The sequence below is a fragment of the Phodopus roborovskii genome, unplaced genomic scaffold (genome assembly GCF_943737965.1).
Source record: "Phodopus roborovskii unplaced genomic scaffold, PHOROB, whole genome shotgun sequence".
Lineage (NCBI taxonomy): Eukaryota > Metazoa > Chordata > Mammalia > Rodentia > Cricetidae > Phodopus > Phodopus roborovskii.
Window position 1 is genome coordinate 5,927,490 of NW_026126646.1, and position 20,011 is coordinate 5,947,500.

At 50.5% G+C, this 20,011-nt stretch overlaps 1 protein-coding gene across 1 annotated transcript in view; it reads right to left on the reverse strand.

Annotated features, from left to right (window-relative positions):
- Prdm16 (PR/SET domain 16) overlaps positions 1-20,011 on the reverse strand; it is a 313,627-nt gene that overhangs the window by 154,461 nt on the left and 139,155 nt on the right. The window contains exon 3 of the mRNA XM_051173865.1: positions 4,563-4,613. Within this exon, the coding sequence (XP_051029822.1) occupies positions 4,563-4,613 (51 nt within the window). The remainder of the gene's footprint in view (positions 1-4,562; positions 4,614-20,011) is intronic.

The window sequence follows — 20,011 nt, forward strand, 5'->3', positions numbered from 1 at the left end:
AAAGACAGACATGTCCTCAAAGGGCTTTCAACCACTGTCCAGCCTTTTGTCCCCGGCTTACTGCAACGAGGCAAGTCTATTCAGCCCGAGATTATCAAAATCAACTCGGGGCTGTCTCCAGGGCAGCTAAACACACTTTGATTTCATAAAGACATAACTGATCCCACATGTAAATTAATAATTTCAATCACAGTGTTAGTTGTGTTAGCGGTGTTTTTGTTGTTGTTGTTGGTGGGTTTTTTTTGGGGGGAGGTTGGGGGGAGAGGGGTGGTGATAAGAGAGTCTGTTAGGAAACTGCCTATAGTTATGCACCTTGATGGATTCTGAGTGTGGCCAGCTGTCTGGTAAGAGCAGGAGAGGAAGAGGTTCCGAAGCTCGCCTCAGTGACATAGCCCTTAGCCAAGCAATGGGTGGTGGTGAAGAGCCTTCCGGTTCCAATAAATAGCAGCCAGACCCTGACCTGCAGGTCAGTGCCTCATGGCACCAGCTTATGAGACTCCCTCTTGCTTCACCCTCCAGCCACACAGGAACAACCTAAGCCAATGTCTGGCCGCACAGCTCTTGTGAAGAAACAGTCTGCAGAGGCAAACAGCTCCTTCAGTTGTGGTCGGGTGACATCCAAATAATGGCTGCCCTGCACGAAAGCCACTTGGTAGTTGCCTGGTTGCCTTGGCTCCCACCTCCTCGGCAGGCCGAGTTCACAATTCTGGCCCTAGTCATCCTTCATGATACCTGAGGCCTCTGGGCTTCTGGTCACCAGAGTCAGCTCACCCAGGACGATACGATGGGAAAAAAGTCCCCCGAGCCCATTGGGAGAGACTATGCTTCTAACACCCAAATAATCATTTCACAGATTTTCATAATCATCAATCAATCATCCTGTTTGAACCACTCGAGAGCTATCAGGTGGCTTTTATGACCTGTAGCATTTTGTACGAAGTAATAACTGGGAGAGATTTATGGACCCATCGCTGACCCCTCTCTATTTATTTTTTACCTCTCTCCATGCCTCCTGCCATGGCCCAGGGGTGCAGGCTGGGCCCTTCCAGACAGAAACCTTTTCCAGGCCCTGAGTCCCAGTTATAATGGTACAAATCCCCAATTTCTTTATTTGGGGGCGGAGAGGGAGCAGAGAAAGGGAGGAAAGGCGGAAATAAAAACACAAGAGGAAAAGGTCACTTCCTTTCATTCCTGTTTCCTCCCAGTTGCCCTGTATTAACACCTCCTTCCTTTGCAAGACGCTGAAAGAAAACAAGATAAAGTGGAACAAAGGGGAAGGCTGTGGGGCCTGTGTTTCCCTTTTCATATCACTGAAGAGATTGAATCAAAATTCCTTCGCCTGATACCATCTCCCCGGGTGGACTACACTCTTGTTAACGGATAAATTCAGCCCTCCAGAAAGTCAAAGAATAAATTTAAGCCTTTGCCAAATGTCTATCCTATTGGATTTTGATAAGGCGGCCATTGAGCCTCAATAATGTCTTCCATCCATTTTCTGCGAGCCCTTAACACGGCTCTTTATTCGTCCCCAAAGCCTCTTCTCCCGGCCTTTTTATTACGGGCTCCGACGTGCTCTCCAGGGAGCCGCGCAGCGGAGTGATGGATGGACAGCTTGCTAGATTATCTCCCGCAGATGTTTGCTCTCCAGGAGCCTGGGGCTTCCCTCTAAGTAAACAGACTAAATAGAGTCGCCAGCAGAAGGGCAGCCCCAGAGGTCCTGGGTTCCACTGTGGGAAGAAGCTTGACCGGGTCTGACCATAGCGAGAGTGACTTCTGGGGAAGCTTAAGTGATGTGCCCCAAGAGCATGAAGGACAGGGGCAGAGATGACAGCAGGGATTTAGGTGCTTGAGGTTTGGAACGCAGAAGCCCGATCATGTTAGAGACAATGGAACCCACTGGGTTTAGCAAGGGACAAAGGGGAGCAGGGTGGGGGTTAGACTGAGCCCGTGGTGCCTTTCCCTCAGGTGTGAGTCTTGACACCACTGTCCCATGTGTAGCCATGCTTGCCTGGCTCCTTCTGTAAATTCTGGGTACATCCAGAAGAACACAATACCTCTGTGGAAACTTGTTCTCCAATACTTAATACTTACAGCAGCAACCTCCCTGCCTTTCTCCTTCCTGCAATAGTGTCAAGGGATGAAAGAACTAAACCAAGTCTGTGACATTTCACAGAAGAAGCAGGTGGTGGGCAGGTAATGCATGAAGCTCAGAGATGGCAACTGAACAACCAAAGGCCACACAGCCTCCACATACCCCTTTGCCCCATAATTCCCCATCATATTTTTTAATACAAGTGCACATGTCTTCAGGTAACCCAAATGCACACAGGTACAGGTAGCATTGCTTTGGCAAAAAAAAAAAAAAAAAGGCACAAGATCGTCAAGTATATATAACAAAGCTCTAAGCTCTAAGTGGCATATCTGTTAGTGAGGCAGAAACTTCCACCTAGGCACAAGTTCAAAGCCATATGTGTCCCCCTATTACCCCTAGGCCCTGGCTTGTGACCCCCTTTGCTGCTGAGTTATAATTCCCATCTCCAGTTCAGTCCCCTTCGTCTCCCACTACTCAAGTCCATACCTAAGACTAGATCTTAATTCTTGCTCTGTGATCCCAGAGAAACAGGGAGGTCTGAGCTCAGCCAAAGCTGGAAACCTTCTGTTCAGTAGCCCCTGGGACAGGCTGCAACAGTCCCCCAGCCTTGCGAGAGGCATCCTAGAGCTTGGACACACCCACCAACAGTTTCCAACTTCCTCCAATAGAGCAAAAGAAGTAGGCTAAGATGAGCACTAAGAACCCTGCTGGTACAGACAGCCACCCATATCCCCTTCAAGCTTCCAAGATGCTCCACCCTATATGGAGGGTTGCTCTGTGGGGTCCCCTGGTTCTCTGAGACCTTAAGCCTGGCTACAGCATCAGGGGCATCACAGGGAACTGCAGTTGAGATAGCTCTGTCCCCTAAGCACTTTAAGTGGGTTTCTGGTTCCATAAGCAGCTCTCAAGATGACCTGGGGCCATGTTAGACAAGATATCACAGAACCATATTTTGTAGAGAAACAAAACAAAACAAAACCACAAACAGCATCCCCACCTCCTACCCCAGAGCAATAAGAGACCAGCCAGGCTCGTTCCTGTCATCCGTTACTTTGTTTCCATTTAAAAGTATCCAGCACTTTCCTTTTATGGGCCTTTACATTTGAACCTGACCTCTTGATCTCTCCTGCCTTAGCCATTATACCCTGGCTGGGTATACCAAAGATACACCAACAACAAGGTAGTCTCTGTGAGTACTGCTGTCCAGCTCTGTCTGTGGCCTAGAGTGCACTGTGTTTGCTTCACTTTTTTTTTTTTTAGAGAGAGAGGGGGGGAGTGAATCTGATCCATGGTGCACTTAGAAGGTAGAGGGAGGGGTGGCAGAAGGAAGGGTCACTGTCACACCTTCACCTCCAAAATGCTGGCTACAGTTTGCCTGGGAGAAGGACAGGTCCCATCCCTTGCAGAGAGCTCTGCTATGTGCCCAGCTTAGAGCACAGCAGGTCTGACCTGTCTGTTCATTTGGGTGGCAGGACCCCTCAAGTGTACACTTGGTGTTGCAAGACTCGGGGTGAACAACCCTGGGTGGGCCATGAATGGCTAACACTGGCTCCCCAGCAGCTTGAGCTGAGCCCCCCACCACTTCCAGGCAGGGATACGGTGTAAATGGATCTCTGTGCCCACTTTTGTTCCTGGGCAAAGATGCCTGGAGAGAAGATGTCACTTTAATTTCATGAGAAGACCCTAAGCATAGGCTAAGACGCTTGTATGAACATATGCACATGTGTTTTCCTGTGCATTGTATGCATTGTGAGCAGTGTCCTGTGACGGAGCTCACGGAAGGCTTTGGAACTGACTGGAAACCATCTCCTTACCACTATGTAGATTGCAGTGTGAACACTCAGGTGTGATCACACCTGTGTGTGTGTGTGTGTGTGTCTCCCTGGGCCATGTGTATTTTCCCCTCTGCATCTCTCTCTCTCTCTCTGTCTCTCTCTCTCTCTCGGTCTTTCAGAACTGTGTTTGTCCACCAGCTATGATCCATCATCAGCCAGAAAGGCGGCAGACAATGCCCGGTTGAAGCTTTTTCTTTTGCCTAATGCTTTGCTTACTTAAAGCGATGCTCGAGCCCTCTTTGGGAGTTAAGAGCGCAGCGAAAGGATCTGTTGAATCTGTGGCCCGTTGCGCCCGCCCCATATCCTTTTCATGTGAGTATTCGGTGAAGATAGTTAAATAAACACAACCTGCCTTTATTTAGTTTCCATGTGTCTGCATGGCCTGCAGCATTCCCACGGGCCCAGGGTTGTCCTCTGTTCTCAAGAGCTGGGGTGGTTTAGTGAGGTGACCCCCGTCCCGGCCCCGCCGCTTACACAGTGAAAACAATTGTCTCTCTAATGGCATTCATATACTGTGTGCAGATAATGCTCTGATCATGGACGGCTTCTTTGCATTGTAGCTCAGAAACAACCAAGACCGCATAGCTGCCCCACCAGGGCTATGTGAAAGAGAGCTGGGGTAACAGTTTGCCTACCTTTTTGATGCAGCTCTCCTGGGATGACACCTCTGTGTCCGTCAGCATCTGCTGCAAAGCAAATTGGAAAGGGCTGTTAGTGGCTGACAGGTGTTGCCTTCAAGCTGCAGAGTGCTTGTGAACCATGGGCAGACCAACACCTCACCCAGCATGAAGACAAGATCTCGTGGCTTCCCCAAGAAATGAAGGAAAACTCTGTTAGGAGCTCCTCTCTCTCTCTCTCTCTCTCTCTCTCTCTCTCTCTCTCTCTCTCTCTCTCTCTGTGTGTGTGTGTGTGTGTGTGTGGAAGAGAGAGAGAGAGAATATCCTGACCAAAAGCGACACTTAAGAGAAAAGGGTTAGCCTGGTCTACACTTCCAGGTTATAATCTACTGTTTTGGAGAAGTCAAGGCCAGACTTCACACTGGTAGTCACATCACACTCGCAGTCAAGAGCAAAGTGAATATACAAGCCCTTGACCATTTGCTAAGTGCCCTTATTCTAACAGAGACCCCCATTTGCTGGGGGCTAAAAACACCCCCGACTGAGTCTCCTCCCTGCAAATACTGCAGCCGGTTCTTTAGAGGTCCACTTTCAGAGATTTCGTCGTTTTGCTGAGACACATGGCCTACGTGAGGGCTGACACATCTTTAGACGGATCATCTATGGTTGCAACCAGCAGGGAGCTCTGACCCTGAAAGGGACAGGCAGACTTCAAGCTCTACCAGAAAATCCACAGAGCATACATTAAAAATGGCTCCATTCCAGTCTGCCTAGCCCTAAAGGATGAGCAGACTGCAGGCCCCGCCCTGTCCTCCTGTGGATTCCAGTTTGGCTTGCGAGCTCATGAGAGTAGCGAGTGCGGGATCCAGCTCTGTCCTAGGACACAACACGTATGCTGGAGCTTCTTAAGTCTGAGACGGCAGCTCGTCACCTGCTTCTATTAACATGGCATGGCCTGGGAAGGAAGGCAGCTCTTGGTGGTGTACGGGGGTACTTCTTCAGCTGTGGCTCTGGACACCTTGACAGTGCCTGGTGCACCCCTCGACCTCGCAGACACTTCTGGCGGCAGAAGAGGGAGAGCACCACCCTCGGATCCTTCTGCCCCAGAGCCCCCCACACAGCTCTCCTTGGTTCTGATCTGCACAGCTGTGGCATTTTACCCCCACATCTCCTCTCAGAAAACCAACCACCAGCCCTGCCTAGCGGGTTAGTACGTCAGTGACCAGACACAGCATGCTAAAGCTGAACAAACAGACCAGTGAGTGGTAGAAATTGGATTTTCCCTTCTGGACTGGAAGTTCAGCCCATAGACTCATGTCTGTAAGCTACAATGTCATTTCCAAAAGAACAGGGACCATGACAGAAAAATCACACTTGAGAAATAAAACGAGGAGTGGCGTCAAGCCCAAGGGCTTTCCTTCCCTCCCCTTCACGCTACCCTGAGGTGCCCACGTGTGCCCGTGCAGACCAGCAAGGGAATGTGGTACACCGAGGAGGCTCTGCCTGGCTCAGCTGTAATAACAAGAGGCCCTTATTCTAAACGTTGGGAATTCTAACCAATTGGGAATTTTATGTTTCTCTTAATAAATTCTGAAAGTGTGGTTTGGAAAGCGACTCTAATCGAAAAGCGAGAGTGAATGCCATGCACGGCTCATGCCAGCCTCCACCGGCGACGCTGTTTGCCTGGCTTGGCTCGATTCTGTCACGTGACAAGCCAAACATAGCTGAGCTGTGGACAGCTGTGCTTCTGATCCCCCACCCCACAGCTTTCTTCCCACTCAAAGCAGGGCCAGGGAGGGAGAATGATCACCAAGCCCTAGAAAGGCCTTCTTTCCCAGTGAACTGCACTCATGCGTTGGAGGCACAGGTCACCCAAGGAGGTCTCTTCCTGACACAGGGACTGTCTTTTCAGATCTGTGCCCTGGATGCTCTTCCCAGTGTGGATAGAGACCTCTGGGTGGTGGTTCTGTGCCACAGGCTACCCATGGCAGGATGGCAAGAGGTCAGTCTTGTGGGTAATTAGCTCTCTTGGCTTTTAATGGTCCGACTTCTGTCAGGAGACAACTGGTGTTTTCAGTTTTCCCAGCAAAGTAATGCTTGCACTACACGGAGAAGGCTAGACACAGACAGGGAGCGAGGAGCCATCAGGGAGAAGGTCCATGTAGAAACCCACTGTGTCTTACAGGCTCAACAAAGAGCAGACACTACCCCGAACCTAGTGCACGTCTCCAAACTCCATTAGTTTAGTGAGTGGGGATTCCCATGCCAAAACCCAGCACTGAGGAATCCTGAGCTGTTTGACCCAAGCTGGGTGCTCTACCTGCTCACCTCATCGCTATCAGGATCCTCTCCTAGAGTCCCAGGCTTCAGGGACACACACACACACACACACACACACACACACACACACACACACACACGGTTGCAAAGTCCCCGAGTGTGTGCTATGTGTGCTGAACCTGTCAACAGACAGGTCACAGGAGACCATGTGATGTTTTAGGACCAGTCTAAGGAGCTTGCTTGGTGGCATTCCACAGTCACCTTGTACTAACACACTAACGTCAACACAGTGCTAGACACTGGAGAGAGGGCTAGGGCACAGGGCGGGGTATAAGGTGTCTCTGGCCACTCTCCTGCTGCAAGAGAGAGAGGCTGTCCTGGATCTACTGGAAAAGGCACCCACCCTAGCCCTGGGGAGCAAGGAGCTGGTTCCTGTCATAGCTAAGCCTCCTGATACTGCAAATCCTGTCACTAGTAAATGTGGGGCCAAGACCAGAACTGTGCCTTTGCATGGCTGCCTGCTCTGTCCTCTGTGTGCTCAGTCAAGCTTCAGGTGCCTGAAAGGGCACCAGCAGCCAACAGAGGTCCTTGGGAAGGGCTTATCACTGCTCAAAATGCACACACTCACCATTCTGGAGCATGTGTCTTATGTGGCTGCCTCTGAGGGAAACTTTCCCTTCCTTCCTTCCTTCCTTCCTTCCTTCCTTCCTTCCTTCCTTCCTTTATGTTTTAAAGAGATTTCTTCTTCCTAGAAGGAAAAGGGCTTGCAACTTCCAGCCAATTCAAGGCAAACCAAGCCTTCTCTTGACCCAGTCTGTCATCGTTCAACTCAGTGGAAGGGAATCTGTGTTCCACAGACCTACGGGTGAGTGTGGTCCCAAGGAGGCCCTCATCAGAAGCTAAGGAGCCAGGTGTGTGTTGTAAGAACCCAGTTAACCCATCTGCTAGGTCATTATGGGCTCTTGCATCCCCAACCTACCATGCCTACCCTGGAGTTTGCTATCGGATGGGGACACACAGAGAGACACCGACAGCCTCATCTACAACTCTCCAAGAGCCACCAAATGAGAGGGAACAACCAGATCCCTGTGCTTTATTGGTCACAGGGCCTGGCCAGCTCTGGGGACAGGAGCTGGGGCTCTGCCCTTGGCCCCTCTTCACACATACTTTGAGCAGAAGCTCACTGGGACACTGGGCATGTGAGCTTGCACTGAGACAAACTGGGAGCTGCCAAAGACCAGGAAAGCGCCTCGTGACAAGCTTCCTTAGTCACTAGCGCTGCAGAGGGGGAGAATCATGCCCTTAGAGGAAACTGGCATCTCATGAGTTTCCAGAGCCCTCCTGTGAGGGGAAGGCTTGAGTTGGGTTCCGATTTAATAGCAGCCTTGCCAGGTAGAAATATCTTTAATGAGGCCCTCCTCACCCGCTGCTGACCTTGGGTGGAGAAACCACCGGACACACTCCGGAGCCTCTCAGCCTTGGCTTCCTTGCTGGCTGGGCTGCCGTTTACTGAAAACCCTCTTTATGTTCTAGCTCAGTCTTAGCACACGCACCGCTGGCTTGTCGACTGCTGGCAGTGGCTGCCTCAGGCTCTCTACTTCTCCCCCGCGCCCCGGCAGAAGTATTAGGTGTGTTTTGATTGAACATTTTAGCCAAAAAAGTGAGGTTTGACCTCCGGCATTTAGCTTCTCTCTCGAGTACCAGTGCCAGGATTTAGCTAAGTGGGGTTGCTCATAACATCTTTTTTTTGATTCTTAAAATAAATACCCTCTGTTCTCCAAGAGGTCGGTGAAGAGTAGACACACACATACAGACATCTCATAGGCTCACAGCTCCAAAACTCTGGCATGTCCCTCCAAGGGGGCCAACTTTCTGTTTGGTGTCACAAATGGATCCCAGAAGGCGTCTCTCCCTTCAAAGAATCTGGGAGCAGACCTATGGGAGGAAGCCAACATGAGCCCCAACATAATGCCACTTTAAAGCCAGAGAAGCCAGACTGAGGAGCATGGTCTTGGCTTGCTCTGGGCTGTCCTCTGGTCTTTGTACATAGCTCATGCCTCTGTAGCCCATATTTCTCTCTTATCTGTTTTTGAAGTAGTTTCTCTGGATCTGAGCATTTGCGTGGAGCCTAGAACCTTCAGGAAGTTGATTCTCGGATCTCTTCTGGGTGGGGAGAAGGGTAGAGCATTTGTAATGTCATCAACAGAGTGATGGTAAGGACTCCTGGGCATCCCATCCTAGCTGTAGGCCATGCTTGCTGACTAGAGGAGACTGGGCTCAGGGGAGCAGGTTTGTTTGGGGGACAATCTGAGCAGATGACACATGATGGCACATGATGGTGGCTGTTGACTTGCCTGTCATCTGTGGCATTGACCCCTATGAGGCCAGCCCTCACAGCAGGGGTTTCTACTCATAAGTTCAGAGCTAAAGAACGACATTGCCTACCCTGATGAGAACCCAGATAGCCTTTGGAGAGGAACACCCTTAACTCTTTCTGGATGCTGGAACACGGGCAGACATGCATTTTGAGGCTTATGCAACGGCTGGCAGAATCCCTCCTTGGCCTGGCATTTACTAATTCAGCTAGATGGGCTGGTCAGTGAGCTGTAGCTATCTTCCCGCCTCCATCTCCCCATTGTGGAGATTAGAAGTACATACCACAATGTATGGGTGTTTTTGTTGTTGTTGTTGTTGTTAGGTGGGTTCTGGAAGTTTGAACTCAAGCTCTTGTCTCTATGCAACAAGTACTTTACTGGGTGAAGGTGAAATTCTCAAAGACAAATGTTCACCCTCCATTTTCTTCCCGTACCGACATCTTCACTCATGACATCCATTTCTTGCCTGGTATAGATGCTACTCAAGCGCTTCATCAAGGGTGACTATGATGACATCAGCAGCTGGTCATCTTCTGGCTTTTCTGGGACATTAATGCCTTCGTGTAAGGGCCCAGAGGCAGCTAACTGATCGAGGCTTTGTCACCAGAAAGGGGACAGGGGGAGCAGAAGACATGAGGCCAGGCAAAGAAATGGCAGACAGGCACGGAGCACTGGAGCGTGGGTCTCTGTAGGCGGGACAGACACCTTTGAAGGAAACAGCCATGTGTCCCTCCCTTCTGACAGGTCCCACACCTGACGCCTGTCCGGATCTCCCCAGGAGAGGGACACTCCCCATAGCTGAAGCGTTGGCCAGAGCTGAGCTGGGACACATCCCGTTGGCAGTTCTAGTGGGAACCCTGAGATGCTCTGAATCCCCAGGCCAGTCCTGGCTTCCAGAGCAAAGGACCCGGCCGTGTTGACACAAAGTCCTGTGCTCTCAGCTGGGAGAGTGGGGTCATATTTATTTATTTATTGCCTCTGGGGGGAAAAATCAGCTTGGCCTTATTTGAGCTATAGAAATGATTTTTTTTTAAGAGCGGTAGACACTGTTTTTAGCTTTTATGCCTAAACAGATACTTCTCAGTTCTTTCGAGCGAGAGCTGTCTAATGAATGGAGGCTCTCTCTTCCCTCCTAAGAAAAATATTTACACAGTCTAGCAGAACAGCAAAGGCTACAGGCAGCAGAGGACCATTTTGGAGCCCATCCCTGAAATGCAGAGAGGTCTCCACGCCTGTCTGCCTGTCTACACTCAGCCAGCCCCCCTCTCCTCAGGGCATCGCCTAACTCCCCTGCTAGGGTTCCTTCTGAGAGACCAGGCCAAGGGGGTTGCTGACATCACCCTACCTTCTAGAGTCATCCTATCCAGCTAGGGTAGGATGTGTGAGAAGGTAGGGTAGGACTTTTCCTCAGAAGTCACCTATGAAACCCACTCCCCATGAAGGGTGTGGTAGAACCCACGTCCCACACCCTTTATGACTTGCATGGGTGGTGCCCAGTCCTCTGCATGGCCTGATGGAGCCAGTGCGATTCAGTCCTGTGCCCAAACATTTCCCCTCAGGCACGGGCCGGCCCTGTGCTGCCAGGCCAGCACAGGGCAGGCCCAGAACCTGGGCACGGACGGGCTACTGTCAGGTGATCCAAGGACATCCTGTTCACAGGCAGTTCTGGGTCTGCGATTGCATTGTGGGGACACCTTGTCCAGTAGAGGCTGTCTAGTACCTGTGGCTGCCTATTGTGGGGTGATCAGATCTATAGGTTATGGGGTCTCTGTCTGTCTTGGGTCATCTTACCCTCATCTGTGGGCTGTCATGGAGTACCTTTGTCTACACTGCCTCACAGAAAGTGACTTGGAGCTACTCCATGGCGCACCGAACAGTGGCTCCTTCACTGCATTAAGACCAACAGTTAACTTGAACACTGGCAGTGGACCTGGGCTTGTCCTGACACAGAGACCCTGAGGTAGAGGAGGGGACAGCAGGGGCAGGGGTAGCATAGGACCCTGAGGTGGGCAGGATGTAGGGTAAGCAGGGTTGGGGTGTAGCAAAGAACCAGCAAAGGCAGAGGAGGGGCTGGAGAGCTCCCTCCCACACAGAGATGCTGCCCTGCTTAGAACCTAGGCATCTGGCACCCCAGGACTCTGGGGGACCTGACAGCCTGAGGTTATGATAACAAGCAGGTATAGTGGTTTTTCTTTGATTTTAACTATGCCATGGCAGAATAATGGTTGGGCCTGGGCTGACCAATTTTGGGGGCAGTATTTGCCCCTAGGACTCTCATTACCTGCCCCTACAGTTGTCCTTTTGAGGAGAGGGACATGGATTAGCCCAATATAGGGCTTCCTAAGCCTCCTTCAATATCTTTATATAGAATTATTCCAATCAGTAGATTGGCTCTCCTCTGCGGACTAATCCAGAGATGCCCGCCGGCCTTCCTGTGCTGGGCACTTGGTATGGGTGAAAACGGTTAGTCCCAAATGACCCTTGACCCTGACCCTCTAATCCTTAATCCCTCGCCCTGCATTCCCCACCAGCCTTACCAACCCCAGTGAAGGCTTAGACTGTTCTAGAGGTTAGACTGTTCTAGCTAGAGTAGTCAGCTATTTCTGAGGGGAAGCGGCAACATGCAGGGAAGGCAGGGACATGGCAGCCATGAGACCCTAGAGACACTAAACAGCCATGAGCTAGGTCTGCAGTGCCAGCCCCTCCAGGACACTGACGGGGACCGTGAGAACCTAGGCTGCCGCAAACAGCAGAGACAGATCCAGACCTATAGGCATCTGGTGGGAGATACATGCCAGAGATGAGCGGTAGGTGTGTGGGGACATTTCCCAGCAGCCACCCACCTGACTGACTGTACCTCATACCCATCCCCACATGTCCCACCTTATGCCACCATGACCTCCAAAAGACCTCCAATTATGGTTGTTATTCTGTGATAGGAACACTTAGCCCAAGCTCCACCCTCTCTGCAAAGGGCTAACCATTCAGACACAGGGATGCAGGTGAAGCCATCAGACGTTACACCGGGTCCAGGATGAACTCAATGATATGGCATGGGTAGGAGGAATCTGGAGTACTTAGACCAGACAGAGAACAGAAGGTGGCTATAAATGTTCTTGCAAGTTCCAAGGGGCCAATTTGTGGAAGTAAGGGAGGCTCCCTCTGATATCTTCTCTGCCCCAGAAGAGCCTCTGTGCATCCATCCATCCATCTATCCATCCATCCATCCATCAATCTATCCATCCATCCATCCTCCATCATCCATACATACATCCATACATACATCATACATACATACATATATATCATCCATCCATCCATCCATCATCCATCCATCCATCATCCATCCATCCATCATCCATCCATTTATCCATCCATCCATCCATCCTCCATCATCCATATACATCCATACATACATCATACATACATATATCATTCATACATACATATATATATATATATTTCATCCATCCATCTATCCATCCATCCATCTACATCATCCATACATACATCCATACATACATCATACATACATATATATCATCCATCTATCCATCATTCATCCATCCATGCATACATACATCATACATACACACACACACATATATATATTTCATCCATACATCCTCCCATCCATTCATCCATCCATCCATCCATCATCCATCCATCCATCCATCATCCATCATCCATCCATCATATATCCATCCATCATCCATCATCCATCCATCCTTCTCTTCCTTTCTTTTTCTCTTTTCCTTCTCTTCCCTTTTTTTCTCATTTCCTTCCCACCTGTCTTCTCTTCCCCCCTTCCCTGTCTTCCTTTCACTCTTTGATGGTAGGGTTGGCACTACACTTAGCAAGACCTCAATGTGCTGTCCTGCATTCCCAGCCCCAAGAACAAATGCCGTGTCAACTGCAGACAGGAACCTCCTTTGTTTGCGCAGTCCCTGGTTGCTTGAACCAACCTTGAACACTGTCCATCACAAACCCAGAGGTAGCTCTTTCGGCTCACACCCCTAGGACCCTCATTCCCATTCTCCCACCTTATTTCAGAGAACTCTAGAAATCCTCACACAAGCACACAACATCACCCAGGGCAGGAGGGTGTTTACCACAGGTACTGCCAAGAATCTACTATGACAGCCCCACAGAGACCCACAGCAGTCCTGCAGACATTGTGCCTCATTATCTCCCGAGGGCATTTTGTTTCCTAGGTGGGGAAAAACAAATCATCGGGCTAACTAATAGCTCCACACAAACATTTATCTTTTATTTTCAACCTTTCTAGTTATAGAAATAACTTTGATATTGATAGAATTATATTAATGCACTTCCACCTGACCCCACTTATCGATGGCTTGTTTGTTAAGGCGATCTTTAATAATCATAAGTGAATAGGAAGCTCATAGATCTCCTGTGATGGAGACTCTGTCATGCAACTGCCATGTGCAGAGGCCCCAGGGGCTCGACCCCTGGCGTTTAAGCTCTTGTGGGGCTGTGACATAACTTTCTCACTGGGGTTTGAGACAACCATTTATTATCCGGAGGTGGAGAGTGCATCAAAGTTAGATACCCTTTAAAAGGACAAATGGTGGCACACATACACACACACACACACACACACACACACACACACAGAGAGAGAGAGGGGGGGCAGCTCAGTTGGCAAAACGTTTGAAGCACAGGCTTGAAGTCCGGAGTTCAGATGGCTCAGTGCTTAAGAACACTCACTGCTCTTACAGAGGACCCAGGTTTGATCCCTGGCGCCCACATCAGGCAGCTCACAATGGCCTGTAACTCCAATCCCAGGGATCCAAAGACTTCCAGCCTCCCCGGGGCACCTGTGTGCACGCGGTACACAAACTCATGCAGGCACACACGTAATTGTTTAAAGCTTGTCTTAAAAAGCTGGATTTACCTGCAGCCCCAATGTTGGAAAGACAGGAGGATTCCTTGGGGTTTGTTGGTCATTCAAATCAGCAGCTTAAGGTTCAGTGAGAGACCCTGCTTTAAAAAAAATAACGAGGAGAGCCACAGAGGCAGGTCCCAGTGTCAACCTCTGGCCTCTAAGTGTCGGTGCATGCATACTGCGTTTGCAACCACACACTCTTGTGCACACGCATTAAGAGGTGCACAGGCACAAAAAGAGCAAGGGGGGGCAGTAGTGCATTCTGGAGATGGAGGAAGAGACCACCACAGGTGCTCCTGTTACCTCCCCCTCCCCCATCCCATCACACATTCGCCTCATCCAGTTCTCACCCGCATTCACCACACTACCTAGTGCTTACAGTTCAGCTTGCCCGTGCTCACTTCTGAGTCCCACAGACAAGGAGGCCAGACACACTACTGTCCAAATCCCCACCTATAAAAAAGTAGCAAGGAGACTAGCAGCTGCGATGGCTCCCCGGCCCCAGGGGCCACTCCTGGGTCTTACTCTCAAGAAGTATCCTTATGTAGGCCAGGATGCAGAGACTTCAGAGAGAGGGGTCAGGGGCACATGTCCAGTGCCGCATAGCCAACTCCTCCGCAGGGTGTGCACAGAGCCAATATCTCATTTGGCCTCTGTGGAACGGGCTCCACTAGAAGGACCAAGGATGAGGGGTGTAAGGAGCTTTGCCTTCTGTCTCACGAACGATGATGTTTCCAATCTGCTGGGAGGGGACAACAGGGCAGCAGAGCCCCAAGTGTCTGGGTTTGGTCACAGCTGCAGTGCTAACTTGAGACCACTGTGGGAGGGGGCAGAGGGAAGCTGAGAGCCACCGCCAGACAAGACCGCACACTTTCCTAATGGGACCCAATTACAGGAGCAGCTGTGTGGGGGAATTCTGTGCACGGCTGTGAAGCTCCAGCCTCGGGGATCTTGCAGAATCCACAAGACTGTGGCTGTAGCCAGGAGCCCTGGGGCTCAGATCTGCTCTCTGGGGTGGGACAGGCAGGCTTGTCTCACTCCATACTGCTTCCCGTTCCCAAGTACACTCCTGTGCCCCATTCTTTTGCCCTTGTTGGGATCAGGCATGGTAAAAACTCTGTAGGCTTCTGCAGAGCTTTCCAGGCCTGCTGGACTTCAGCAAGTGCAACATGGGCAGACAGTTCTGGTGTTTTCTCTGCCTTTTTCCTGTACGGAGTCTTCGTAGAGCTGGGAGCGGCTGCAGGGCTGGGACATGACACCTGGCTCAAAGTCATTTTGCCCATCCTAAAACCAGTAGTGATCTCTGCCCATGCATGCCCTTGGTGGCCCTGTGACCTCTCTTCTGCCTTTGTGGCATAGGATGACATAGGCTAGAAGATGTGTTGAAGCTGCCAAGGGTAGTAAAGAGACACAATTGTAATAATATTACCAAAGATGGGCCTGCTTCTGTGACTGCTAACACAAAGAACCTGAAGCCCCGAGGAGGTCAATGTACACTAGGTAATCCTATCCCAGGGTCAAGAGAGGCATCTTGGCTGTCCCGGCACTGGGTAGCGCCCAGCTGCTCTCTATGGCTCATAGGTCTAATCCAGACTGTGGTTGTTTGGGTGCAGACTGTCAGGTAAGTGTGGCGTTTACAGTTTTTAAAGAGTCACAAAATAAAGAATACGCGGAGGAGGCTGCATATGGCACAAAGACATTTTACAGAAGAGCGTGAACCGTGGCCTACACCGTTGCACAGATTAATGGATCCGCATCATCCAGACTTGAGCCAAAAAGTAGGCACGGGCTTCTTTGTGGCTGTGCAGGGATGAGGCGGCTCATAAAGACAACACTCCCATGCAGGAAAAAAAAACATGGGCTAGAGCTCCCAATACCTTGGGGGGCTTGCTTCCTCTGGGAAGGTGGGAAAGGGTGGATTAGGAGCTTTGTCTGGGTTAAGACACCTGATCTGGCCAGCAGCTGCTGGGACCTGCCCAACAGGACCTAGAAGGCCACAATCCTCAGCTGCAACCAACACCCCCCCCAGTGAAAATGGGAAATTGGAAGCAGTTTGCAATGGCTCTGCTCCTCCCCCACCAGACTCCCCCTCTCCCTCCCCCCCCCCCAGGGAGAAGTACAGCAAGGGGAATCCCAGAGTCTACCTGGAGTCACATGACTTTCTGGGATGGGGAGAGAGGTCCCTTCTTCAGGACAGGTCTTGTAGTCCAGAGTTCAGAACTGGTTGAGACTCTGGCCTAGGTGACCATGGAACCAGGAGGTGGAGCTTCTTGTTCTCTACCCTGGAAACAAGTCTCAGAAAAGCCCTGGGCACACGCACGAATCTGGGACGACTTTCAAGTGACCTCCTGCCACCTCCCTGAGGAGAAATGTGTGCGAATCAGGCAGTGGCAGCCTGTTAATATCGGTGTCCCTGTCTCTCCTTCTCAGCCCTCCTCTAGAGAGGTCACTGGGCAAATGCAACTATCCCCTATGGGTTTCATTCTGTGAGAGCTAGGACCCCTGCCTCAAGACCTCAGAAACACAATTAGTACAAACCAGACACTCAGGGCACTCACGTCTTGTACTGGGTAGTGTGGGGCGCGGCTTTCACTCTCTGTCCCCTTTCTCTGCCTCCTGATGCTGCTCTCGGGAAGAGCCTGGGATGCTCCACCTGCTGCCCACGTGCCTTAGGAAAACACTTGTGCCTGCAGCCTTCCCTTCTCTTTCCAGCTCTGAACAGACGAGACCCTTCCGCCCTCCTCCCTCCTCCCTGGGCTTGTCTGCAGCTGCCACAGTCAACAGGCACATGTGGTAAGCAGTCCCTTACCATAGGAGCTGCTGAGGTCACAGACCTTGGGAGCTCAGTGGGAACCCACTCCGTCTAGCCATCTCACCTAGCGACATGCTGCAGCGGGGCTGCCGGCTAAGGTGACATGATCGCCACTGTCTGAAGATACACTGAGGATGACCCCTATCAGCACGGGAGGCCCAGCACAGGGCACCTGTGACATGCCCAACCTCTATGTCCTCTTCATAGGCCACACTGTGAGCGACAAAGGGTCTCAGGGACATGTTAGCCTCTTCTCTGCATGATTCAGAGCTGTCTCTTGTCACCTTTGTGTGCGTGAATGTGACTGTTCCTACAGCCAGCTGGGCCAATCTCCTCCCAAGGATGCAGTGGAAATGATACATCCAATCCAGAAGTGCCATCCGAACCAGGGAGACCCAGCTTCAGGGAAATGGCTGCTAGGCATAGATAGGATTTGAGGACTCTGATCCAGGAGAATGTGTTTGTTTGGCCATTTATTTTATTTGTTCTTCCCTAGGACTGAAAAAGATAACTTGTCTGCCCAACTGTGAATCCTGAATGAGTCTGGGAGCCGTGGCCAGAGGGGTGACAGCCCAGCATTCTGTGTGCAGAGAGATGGCAAGAGACACACAGGGAACTGGCGGTGAGTCTCACAAGAAGAAATCACTGATGAGGGACATCTGAGCAAGCAGTCCTGGTTTGGCTCCATAGTGGGGCCAGCTGCGTCTTCTAAGCTCCGGGGATGGAGGAAGGAGCCAATAAAGACCTTTTAGGCTTTGCTTCTGCCTCTCTGTGACACCCTCTCAGCCTGGCATGACCCTGGAAGCTGGCAGAGGGGCTGCGGCAATGGAGAGGTCACTGGCGGGGGGGGGGGGGCAGGGGGGGAGGTAGGCTACACTCCATTTTTTCTTTACACTCATTTTGTTTGTTTTGGTCTTGTGCTGTTAATTATGAAGAGCTGCTGCTAAGAAGATGCTCCTGGTATTGCTGTGGGTTCAAGTCCAGATAAATCATCCTAAGCTGAAAATGTAACAAATCAAAAATGCACTGGCTACACCTCACTTTCTAAGATATGCAGCTTAGCAGCATAGCATAACACACTATGGAATGCAGGCTGTTTCCCTGGTGACTGTGCGGAAGAAAGGATCATACTGTGTGTGGCTGGCCCAGGAAAAGGTAAAGGGACAGAATTCAAATTCTGCTGGATACACAGTGTTTCCTGTCAGCAGAAAGTTAAACATTTTAAGGTAAATCATGGCTTGTGAGGGAATTGCTCATGGGTTACCGGTGTTTTCAAAGTCACCTTGGCAGAGTAAAGCAGAACCCTCCAGTGCGAGGCATATTCGTGGAGAAGTACCAGCCCACATTCCCTCCCAATCATCCCCAGAGCACATTTCCTGTCTTGTGTGACCCGTGAAAACATTCTCTTTCGTCCTAAAGATCATTCCTGATGGAAACACATACTTAGAAAAGACAGAAGAATCTGGAACACAGCAGGATGCCGCATCTCCAAGCACATTGGAGGTGCACTTATGGCCTCTAACAGCTTCTTCTTTTAAAGTTATATATTTCTTTTCATTTTGTGTGCATGGGTGTTTTTGCCTGCTTGGATGTCTGTGTGAGGGCACCAGGTTCCCTGGAGCCAGAAAGACAGTTGTGAGCTGCCATGTGGGTGTGGGGGAATTAAACCCCGGGTCCCCTGGAAGATCAGCCAGTGATCTTAACCTCTGAGCCTTCTCTCCAGCTCCTGTATTAGCTTCCTAACCACACACAGGAAAAGCCCCAAGCTGATGGCTACTACCTGCCCTCCCAAGGACGTGGGCTCTCCTCAAGATTCTCGTTTTTCTAACATCTTAAGATAATCTGGAGTCTGAGGCCCAGTGAGACTGTGGAGTGGCTGGGGACTCTGGTCTTTGCAATTTACCAGCCAGGTCTTTGGGCCCAGAAATCCTTTTAAGACCGGCTTCTCTTGAGGAAGGCAGGCCCGGCCACAGTGGCTGCCCACACCGCAAGTCTGCTCGACCTAGTAAAGCTCTGTGCCTGAGAGCTTTCACCCAATTTTCCAGCTGAGCTGACTGAGGCCTGTGAAGGTCAAGGAGCTTGCCCAGGGTCACTGAGTAAAACAGCTTAGTCTGTGGCCTTAGGACAAGGATTCAGGACCCTGGCTCCTTTCCCTAATCGCCCAGCTCTTTCATAAATAATAGGAGTAACAGAGCTCCATTTTATGTAGGAGAACCAGCTTCCCATGCAGCCACCAGGTTTGTGGCCAGGCACATGCTTTAAGGCCCAAAGGCCAGAGGCAAGGTGGGGACACAAGTGGTCGGAGACAGGGGCTTGACATACCAGTTGGCTCTCCCGAAGGCATTAATTTGTAACAGACATGCAAAGAGCTGGAAAGATCGCAGGACGCGGCAACAGCTGATTGTTCATCGCTGACAGTTATTAGCCTGTTATTAAACGTATGAATTGCCTCTTTCATACCACACTGCCTATCCTTAAAGAGCTTTATGAACTAACGTTAACCAATCCAATTAGCAAAAGACACTGTATTTGTGTAATTAGTAATTTGAGGCTTTGTCTTGGTCTTACAGAGAAAAGGCATTGGCTGTTGATTAGCTCGTAACATCGTACAATTAAGAGAAGTGGTCGGAGATTAGCCGGCATGTTCTTGTTCCCCGGGGTCCCTGTTAAGGAACCCGGTCTTGCTAAGAAGCACTGGGGGGTGATGTTTGTGGCATTTAAGCAGATCCAATTGCTTCCTCCCTTGTATCCAGGCTCCTCTATGCTGTTGGCATGGCCTTCTGCGTCAGGAAGGGGAAATATTTGTTTTTGTTATAAATTCAGAGGCTGAGTATAGTAAGGAACCTTGTTATTAAATGCTCCAAGCCCAATCCTGCAGAAAATCTCAAAATCCAACTTTGGGTATTGATTGCAAGATTTTTTTTCTAATCAGATGCCAAAAGGAACATTGTGGAGGGAAAGATGTCTCAGACAACCCTTGCCAAGTGGCGTTTCTGTTTATGTCTCTCAGTGAGACACAGAGCCGACCACGATGGGCCAGATCTCAGATAAGAGCCCTGCCTGTCTGCTGCTTCAGGGGTCTTGAGGGAGA